We start from the raw sequence: 10,444 nt of genomic DNA, 5'->3' as shown, positions 1-10,444 counted from the left end.
GTGGGGGACACGGAAAGCAACTGGAAGAAGCACCAGGGGGCCATCTCTGCTCTGTGAACGTTCTGTTTCCTGATGTGGGTGCTGGTTATACGGATGTGTTCACCTGGTCATATTTCATCAAGTTGTACATTTAGGATGTGTGAAGTTTTACGTATATTTATTGTACTTCAGCAAAAGTTGTTAAAACTGCATCTAAACTTTCCCTAAGTGAAGCTCACCAACTTCAGGACTGGGAGGCAGGCTGCAGAACCAACTAGAAGCAGCCCAAAGGTTCAGCGCTTTGCCTGACCTCAGCCGTCAGCAGAGGGTTGCAGGGAACCGTGTCTTTTTTTTGGGGGGAGGGGTTCCGGGAGGCGTCCGGAGTGAGCGACTGAAGAGGAAGAGCCTGAAAGATGCCTGAAAATGATGTTCAGAACATTGTGTGTCTGTGTGCGCATGCTTTCCTGGGGGGAAGAGTCTCCAGGTTTCATTCTGTGGACTGCCCCCCATTCCTCTGGAGCCTGTGTATCCTGTGCACTGCCCCCAATTCCTCTGGGGTCTGTGTTTTCCAAACATTTAAGAGCTGCATGGCTAGACGAAGGCCGAGAGTCAGGGAACTGAGGTCCTAGTAACTCACCTGGGACCCAGCCGATCACCTGCCTTCTCCCTCTGTGAAGGCGGCCAGTCCAGCGGGCTCCGAGGTTGCTTCCGCTTGCACCTCCAGCATGCGGACCCCTATCCCGCGAGAGAGGTGCGGTCTAGCAGCTCCGGGAGGTGGGCGGAAGGAGTGGCCGCGGGTCGGCAGGAGAGTGGCTCGAGTTTGCCGCCCTCTAGCCCTGCGGAGGGCTGGGGCTGGTCGGGGGTGTGGCGAGGACGATCTGCCCAAAAGGTGAACCCTTCGGGGGAGGCGGATCCGCTCCCCCTGGGGAGGGTCAGGTAAAGCCTGCCTCGGCTCCCGGAGCCCGCGTCAGTGTCGTATTCCTGCAGCGGACGATGAAGTTCGCCATCTGCTCCCTGCTGTGCGCAGGGACCCTGGGTGAGTGCGCACTGCGAGCTGAGTGGGGGCTGGCCCTCCAGGGCGCACTCTGGGTGCCAGCCGAGGGTCAGCCATAGTGGGACTGCACAGCCTGGGTGTTAGGGGCCCGGAAGCAGCCCAGCGCCTGGCTGGTTCCAAAGTGCCTCTGCCGGGGGTGGGGGTGGGGGCGGAAGGAGGGTCGGGGGGGCTGGGGGTGGGAGTGAACCCAGGCACCTGACAAACTTTTGTAGCCTAGGGCAGGGGGCCAAATCCCGCTTGCCGCCTGATGTTGTACAGCTGGATGAGCTAATGATGGCTTTAACATCTTTAAATGATTGAAAGAAAGTGAAAAGAACAGTAGTTTTGATACATGAAAATTATATGAAATTTAAATTTCAGTGTCCATAAATAAAATTTTATTGGAACACAATCATGTTCATTCAGGTAAGAATTGTCTGTGGCTGCACTCAGGCTTCAAGGACAGAATTGAGTAGTTGCTACAGAGACCTTATAGCCCACAAAGCCTAAACTATTTACTCATTAGTCCATCGCGGAAAGGACTTATGACACTTAGCCTGGAAGCTGTTGATCTTGTTCACAGTGAAGGAAATATGATCAAAGGAGAGAAGGGATTTTCCCCAGGGCTCCTGGCTCCTAAGCGGGGGAGGGGCTTAATGTCAGGTATGCTTGACCTATCAGGTATCTAACCAGAAGGGATTTTCCTGCTTTGAACTGTACATCTCCCATCTCTATCACACAACAGGGAGGTAGAGGAATGTACGAGAAAGGCGGTCACCCTAGAGTAGGATCCACTGCCACTCAGTTCTGTGTGGCTCAGTTCCGGGCCATCCCTTGACCTCTCTGAACTGGTTTCCTCATTAGTTCAGTAGGCATTGCTTTTCGCAACCAACACTGCGAAATTAGAATGAGATAAAGTACCTAATGACAGAACTCTAGACACAGGTGAGTTACCACTGGTAAAAATCCTGAGCATCAATGTAGCAGGCCCCTTCCTGTGTTGGGCAGGGGGAGCCCAGGGCTCTTGGCTGGGTAACTGTAGGAAGGTAGGCGATGGTACAAAGTCAATGAGTTCGTGCATGTGAAAAACAGTTGCATGGCTCAACAACTGTTGGTTCTTTCTAGCCCTGGTTCTGTCTGTTCTCAGGCTATCTTAAATAACTTCTGGAGTGGTAAGGTAGCTTACCTGAGGAGAGGGGTAACTTGGGGACGGCAGGAGGAAAAGGCAGGTAGGTCAAGGAGTGCCACATAGGGCCACACAGGGAAGGGAGCCCCCTGCAGGGGCTGGGAAAGGCTGGAAAGGGAGTGTACAGCTGTGTTCCAACTACAGCCAGCAGGGAATCCAGAGTGAAGCTCCCTGGTTGCTCCTTAATTGCTCCTGACCAGGGCTTGTGTTGTTTTTTCTTCCTTTATCTCCTTTCCTAGAAATGCCAGGCACTGGCCAAAAGGTCATTTTCCCAATCAGGTCTGTATTTACAAACCAGAGGCAAGAGCTGCCTACCTCCCCCATGCCCACCCCCATAGTCCTTCCCAGTGGGCCACTAGATATGAACCAGCCTGGAGTCTAGGATGTGCTCTCTTCAAAGCTCAGTGTTCTTTTCCGACAAAAAACTGATGGGCAATGACAGAAATGCAACCAAAATAGTTTAAAATTTAACAGATCAAAGGAAAGGGGTTTGTTATTAGTAGACCTTGCAAGAGCCAAGAGCCAGAGGGTCAGAACAGCCTGCACCTCCGCTTTGGCCTCTACCTTCTACTTCAGCCTCTCTGGGGCTTAAGAGATTTCTCCACACAACGAGCATGTGGCCACCAGAAGCTTTTCCCTCCCAGGATCAGTCTCAAATATCCACAGTGGGCTCAGATTGTCCTTTCTTGAAATTGTCACATGGCTGTCACAGAGTGTTACTGAATTGGTATAGTCTAGCTTGCTTGCACTGTCTTTCTTTCCTTTCTTTTTCTTTCTTTCTTTCTTTCTTTCTTTCTTTCTTTCTTTCTTTCTTTCTTCCTTTCCTTCCTTCCTTCCTTCCTTCCTTCCTTCCTTCCTTCCTTCCTTTTTTGTTTATTTATTTTGAGAGAGAGAGAGAGAGAGAGAGAGAATCCCCAAGCAGGCTCCGTGCCACCAGCACACAGCCTGATGCAGGGCTCAAACTCATGAACCACAAGATCATGACCTGAGCTGAAACCAGGAGTGGGAAGCTTAATCCACTGAGCCACCCAGGAACCCCTCTCTCTTTCTTTCTTAGAATAATTTTTACTGGGGCACCTGGGTGGCTCAGTTGTTTAAGCATCCAACTTTGGCTCAGGTCATGATCTTGTGGTTTGTGAGTTTAAGCCCTGCATCAGGCTCTGTGCTGAGAGCTCAGAGCCTGGAGCTTGCTTGCTTCAGATTGTGTCTCCCTCTCTCTCTGCCCCTCCTCCGCTCACACTCTGTCTCTGTCTTTCTCTCAAAAATGAATAAACATTTAAAAACATAAAATAATTTTTACTGAAGTATAATTTATATATAATAAAATGCACTCATTAAAAAATTTGTTTTAAATGTTCATTATTTATTTTTGAGAGAGACAGAGAGATGGAGCATGAGCAGGGAAGGGGCAGAGAAACAGGGAGACACAGAATCTGAAGCAGGCTCCAGACTCTGAGCTGTCATCACAGAGCCCGATACAGGGCTCGAATTCATGAACCGTGAGATCATGACCTGAGCCACAGTGTGATGCTTAACTGACTGAGCCACCCAGGCACCCCAGCACTCATTTTAAGTATACATGTAGTTTAATGAATTTTGACAACTACACGTACCCATGTAACTACCATCATGATCAAGATATAGAACATTTCCATCACTCTCAAACTATCCTTTTCCTAGTCATTCCCACTCTCTGTCACTCTATGTAAGTTTTGCCATTTCACATAAATGCAGTTGTACAGTACATAGACGTAGTCTTTTGAGTCTGGCTTCACTCAGTATAATTGTTTAGAGATTCCTCCACATTTTTGCATGTATTAAAGTTCATTCCTTTTTATTGATTAGTCGTATTCCATTGTATGGCTTTACCACAGTTTGTTTACCTATTCATTCGTTGGTGGACATTTAGCTTCCCCACTTTGGGGATATTATGAATAAAGCTGCTATGAACATTAGTGTACAAGTCTTTGAGTGGACTTATGTTTTCATTCCTTTTAGGCAAATTTCTAGGAGTAAAATTGCTGGGTCATAATGTAAATATATATTTAATTAGTTAAGAAAATGCCACGCTTTTTGAGTAGTTGTACCATTTACATTGCTGCCAGCAATGTAGGAGAATTTCAGTTGCTCCACGTCCCATCAGCACTCGGTGTTATCAGTCTTTTCCCGTTTAGTGATTTTAATAGGTGTGCTGTGGTATATCACTAGAGTTTTATTTTGTGTTTCTTTGATGAGCAATGATGTTGAGTATCTCTCTATATTCTTATTGGCCACTCCTATATCTTCTTTTATGAAGTATATGTTAAAATCTTTTCCCATTTTTTTAAATTGGGTTATTTAACTTACTATTGAGTTAAAAAGCCCTTTATATATGCTGGATACAAGTCCTTGGTCAGACTGATGTATTGCGATTATTTTTTCCAAGTTTGTGGCTTAGCTTGTCATTTTCTGAATGCTATCTTCTGAAGAGCAGATGTTCTCCATTTTGATCAAGTTCACCTACCAAATTTTAATTTTTGGATTTTATGCTCTATGTCCTCTCTAAAAATATAATTGGCTACCCCTAAAGCTGCAATAATTTCTTTTGGTTTATTTTAGAGGGTTTTTTTTAAAGCTTATTTATTATTTTGGGAGAGGTAGAGAAAGAACCAGTATGGGAGAGGCAGAGAGAGGGGAGGACAGAGGATCTGAAGCAGGCTCTATGCTGACAGTCGAGAGCCCAACGTGGGGCTCAAACTCACGAACTGTGAGATCATGACCTGAGCCAAAGTTGGATGCTTAACTGAGCCACCCAGGAACCCTATTTTAGAAGTTTTATAGCTTCAGCTTTTGTGTTTTGGTTTATGATACACTTTTAGTTTTTGTGTATGGTTAAAGTAAAAGCTGAGATTCATTTTTCTCACATGAATATCCAGTTATTCCAGGACTTGTTTTTGAAAAGGATATTCTTTCTCCACTGAATTACCTTAGCAGCTTTGTTGAAAATCCACTGACCCTATAAATGTGGGTCAATTTCTAGTCTCTCTATTCTGTTCTGTTAAGCTATATGTCTCTTCTTGTGCCAATATCACACTGTCTTGATTACAGTAGCTTTACAGAAAGTCTAGAAATCAGGTAGAATAAGCCCTCCAACTCTATGGTATTACATCAGTATTGGTTTGCCATTTAGATCCTTTACATATGTGTATACATTTTTAATTGGCTTATCAACTACTATAAAAATCAAGTTTAGTATTGAAATATTGTTGAGATTGCATTTAATTTATGGATCATTTTGAGAAGCGTTAGCCTTAAAAATAAAACTGTCAAGAGAACAAACTGAAGGTTGCTGGTGGGGTGTTGTGTGGGGGGATGGGCTAAATGGGCAGTGGGCATTAAGGAGGGCACTTGTTGGGATGAGCACTGTGTGTTGTATGTAACTGATGAATCACTAAATTCTATACCTGAACACACACACACACACACACACACACACACACACACACCAAATAATAAAATAAAACTGTCAAGTCTGGGGGTGCCTGGGTGGCTCAGTCGGTTAAGCGTCCGACTTCAGCTTGGTTCATAGGTTTGGGCCCTGCATTGGGCTCTGTGCTGACAGCTTAGAGCCTGGAGCCTGTTTTGGATTCTGTGTCTCCCCCTCTCTATGTCCCTCACACCTCCCTCAAAAAATGAATAAACATTAAAAAATTTTTTTAAACTGTCAAGTCCAAAACCTTTGGGATGCAGCAAAGGCAGCCATAAGAGGGAGGTATATTGCAATACAGGTCTACCTCAAGGAACAAGAAAAGTCTCAAATACACAACCTCATCTTACACCTAAAGGAGCTAGAAAAGGAATAGCAAATAAAGCCTAAAGCCAGAAGAAGAAGGGAAATTATAAAGATTAAAGCAGAAATAAATGATATAGAAACAACAACAAAAACCCCCAGAACAGATCAACAAAACTAAGAGCTGGTTCTTTGAAAGAATTAATAAAATTGACAGCCCCTAGCCAGACTTATCAAAAAGAAAAGAGAAAGGACCCCCCAAAATAAAGTCACAAATAAAAGAGGAGAGATCATGATCAACACCACAGAAATACAAATAATAATAAGAGAATATTATGAAAAGTTATGTGCAAAAAACTTGATAATCTGGAAGAAATGGACAAATTCTTAGAAACATAAAAACTACCAAAACTGAAACAGAAATAGAAATTTGAACAGACCCATAGCCAGCAAAGAAATTGAATCAATAATAAAAAATATTCCAACAAACAAAAGTCCAGGGCTAGATGGCTTCCCAGAGGAATTCTACCAAACATTTAATGAAGAGTTAATGCCTATTCTTCCCAAATTGTTTCGAAAAATAGAAATGGAAGAAAAACTTCCATTTCCTTCTATGAGGCTAGCATTACCTTGATTCCAAAACCAGACAAAGACCCCACTCAAAGGAGAATTACAGGCCAATATCCTCGATGAACATGCATGCAAAAATTATCAACAAGATATTAACAAATTGAATCTAACAGTACATTAAAAGAATTATTCACCATGATCAAGTGGGACTTATTTCTGGGTTGCGGGGGTGGTTCAATATTTGCAGATCAATCAACGTGACACAACACAGTAATAAAAGAAAGGATAAGAACCATATGATCCTGTCAATAGATGCAGAAAAATCATTTGACAAAATACAGCATCCATTCTTGATAAAAACTCTCAACAAAGTAGGGATAGATAGAATATTCCTCAACATCATAAAGGCCATATACACAGCTAATATCATCTTCAATGGGGAAAAACAGAGCTTTCCTTCACTGTAAGGAACAAGACAGGGGTGTCTACTCTCACCACTACTATTTAACATAGTACTGGAAGTTTTAGCCTCAGCAATCAGACGACACAAAGAAATAAAAGGCATCCAAATTGGCAAGGAAGAAGTCAAACTTTCACTATTTGTGGATGACATGATCCTCTATGTCGAAAAACCCAAAGAATCCACCAAGAAATTGCTAGAACTAACACATGAATCCAGCAAAGTCACAGGATATAAAATCAATGTACAGAAATTGGTTGCATTTCTATACACCAATAATGAAGCAGCAGAAAAAGAAATCAAGGAATCGATCCCATTTACAATTGCACCAAAACCCATAAGATATCTAGAAATAAACCTAACCAAAGAGGTAGATGGTCTGTACTCTGAAAACTGTAGAACACTTATGAAGGAAATTGAAGAAGACACAAAGAAATGGAAATGAATTCCATGCTCATGGATAGGAAGAACAAACATTGTTAAAATATCTGTACTACCCAAAGCAATCTACACATTTAATGCAATGCCAAATAGCAAAATACCAAACAGCATTTTCCACAGAGCTAGAACAAACAACGCTAACATTTGTATGGAACCACAAAAGACCCTGAATAGCCAAAGCAATTCTGAGAAAGAAAAGCAAAGCTGGAGGCATCACGATTCAGGACTTCAAGCTATATTACAAAGCTGCAGTCATCAAGACAGTATGGTATTAGCAAAAAAAACCAAAAAACAAAACCCAGACACATAGATCAATGGAACAGAATAGAAAACCCAGAAATGGACACACAACTATATGGTCAACTAATCTTCGACAGAGCTGGAAAGAATATCCAAAAGACACTCTCTTTAACAAATTGTGTTGGGAAAACTGGACAGAAACATGTAGAAGAATGAAACTCGACTACTTTCTTACACCATACACAAAAATAAATTCAAAATGAATGAAAGACCTAAATATGAGACAGGAAACTATCATAATGCTAAAGGAGAAAACAGGCAGGAATCTCTTTGACCTCAGCTGCAGCAACTTCTTACTAGACATCTTGCCAAAGGCAAGGGAAACAAAAGCAAACAGAAACTGTTGGGACCTCATCAAGATAAAAAGTGTCTGCACAGCAAAGGAAATAATCAACAAAACTAAAAGGCAGCCTACGTAATGGGAGAAGATATTTGCATGCTACATATCTGATGAAGGGTTAGTATCCAAAATCTTGAAAGAACTTACCAAACTCAACACCCAAAAAACAAATAATCCAGTGAAGAAATGGGCAGAAGACATGAATAGACACTTTTCCAAAGAAGACATCCAGATGGCTAACAGGCACATGAAAAGATGCTTAATATCACTCATCACCAGGGAAATACAAATTGAAACCATGATGAGATACCACCTCACACCTGTCAGAATGGCTAAAATTAACACAAGAAACAACAGGTGTTGGTGAGGATGTGGAGAAAGGAGTATCCTTTTACACTGTTGGTGGGAATCCAAACTGGCATAGCCACTCTGGAAAACAGTATGGAGGGTCTTCAAAAAGTGAAAAATAGAATAACCCTACGGCCCAGCAATTACACTACTAGGTATTTACCCAACAGATACAAAACACAGATTCAAAAGGGTACATGAACCCCTATGTTTATAGCAGCATTATTAATAATAGCCAAAATATGGAAAGGGCCCAAGTGTCCATCGACTGATGAATGGATAAAGAAGATGTGGTGTATATACACACAATGGAACATTACTCAGCCATCAAGAAGGATGAAATCTTGCCATTTGCAATGATGTGGATGGAGCTAGAGTGTATTATGCTGAGCAAAATCAGAGAAAGACAAATACCATATGATTTCACTCATATGTGGAATTTAAGAAACAAAACAGATGAACATATGGGAGGGGGGAAAAGAAAAAAAAAAGAGAGGGTAACTAACCATAAGAGACTCTTAAAAATAGAGAACAAACTGAGGGTTGATGGAGGGAGGTGGGAGGGGGATGGGCTAGATGTGTGATGGGTATTAGGAGGGCACTTGTGATAAACACTGGGTGTTGTGTGCAAGTGATGAATGACTGAAGTCTACTCCTGAAACCAATATTGCACTGTATATTAACTAAGTAGAATTTAAATAAAAATTTGAAAAAAATTGTCAGTTATTTTACCAGCAAAAATGGGTTTCTTTGGGAATAGCAGAAAATCTCATTTCAGGACATGCAAGCTATGGCAAAACCATAGGCAAGACTAGAAGACAAAAGACAGGAGTTTTTGTTTTTGTTTTTGTTTTTCCCCATAGAGAAAAGGGGAAGTTGGGAGGAGCTAAGTGTAGTGGCTTTTCATTGGCTAAGTTGTGATAGTCTCTCATTAGCTAGCCTGTTTCCTGGCAAGGAGAAAATATGTCTTCCTCCTGCTAGGCAGTAAAGTATAGGCTTCTTCCTGTTAGGAATGCAGGGTACCTCTCTTCCTTTTTGAGTCTGCAATCCACAAGGAGTGGTAAGGTGTGAGAGCTCCCACTTCTGGCCTTCTGGCTTTATTTTATTTTTATTTATTTATTTTATATGTATGCTTTTTTAAAACTTTATTTATTTATTTTGAGGTAGAGACAGCATGAATGGGGAAGGGGCAGAGAGAGAGGGAGAGAGAGAGAATCCCAAGCAGGCTACACACTGTTAGTGCAAAACCCAACTGGGGGCTTGATCTCACCAACCGTGAGAATATGACCTGAGCCAGAAAGTACGAGTCAGACACTCAAGTGACTGAGCCACCAGGCACCCCCTGGCTTTATTTTAAAAATGAAGTTTTCTTTACTTGGTTTCACTGAAGAATTTCATCTTAATAATATTGAGTTTTATAGTTCATGAACATTCTGTATCTGTTTAGTCTTCTTTCATTTATCTTAGGAATATTTTGTAGTTTTTATTGAATAAGTGTTATTGATAATTTGTTAAATTTATCCCTAGATGTTTCATATTTTTGGATGCCATTGTAAGTGGTATATAAAATTTTTTCATTTTACAGTTTTTTTTTCTTTTTACTATCATCAAAATTTTATTGATTCTAGTATATCAAATCAAATCCTGTGACCTCTCTAAAATCATTTATTAGTTCCAGTAGCTTTTTTGCAGGGTCTTTAAATTTTTCTGTATAGACAAACATTATCTGTGGATAAAGACAATTTTATACCTTCTTTTCCAATTGGTATCCCTTTTTTCCCATTTTATACCTTATTAAAATGGCTAAGACCTCTTATACAATGTTAAATAGAAATGATGAAAGTATATGTCTTTGCCTTGTTTCTCAACTGGAGAAGCATTAAATCTTTCCCCATTAGGCATGATGTTAGTTGTATGTTTTTGAAGATGCTTTTATCAGGTTGAGGACACTCCCCTTCTATACCTAGTTTGCTTGGAGTGTTGAATTGACAACTACGTCTTCTGTATCTTATCAAGAT

General features: G+C 41.4%; 1 protein-coding gene across 1 annotated transcript in view; it reads left to right on the top strand.

Moving 5' to 3' along the window:
• The first annotated feature begins 772 nt into the window (after positions 1–772).
• LOC102960834 (inhibitor of carbonic anhydrase) overlaps positions 773–10,444 on the top strand; it is a 57,314-nt gene continuing 47,642 nt past the window's right edge. Inside the window, exon 1 of the mRNA XM_007087396.3 lies at positions 773–1,015. Within this exon, the coding sequence (XP_007087458.2) occupies positions 973–1,015 (43 nt within the window). The 5' untranslated portion in view covers positions 773–972. The remainder of the gene's footprint in view (positions 1,016–10,444) is intronic.

This window comes from Panthera tigris, chromosome C2, assembly GCF_018350195.1.
Source record: "Panthera tigris isolate Pti1 chromosome C2, P.tigris_Pti1_mat1.1, whole genome shotgun sequence".
In the NCBI taxonomy this organism is placed as follows: Eukaryota; Metazoa; Chordata; class Mammalia; order Carnivora; family Felidae; genus Panthera; species Panthera tigris.
This window is presented reverse-complemented; position numbering and strand designations above follow the sequence as displayed.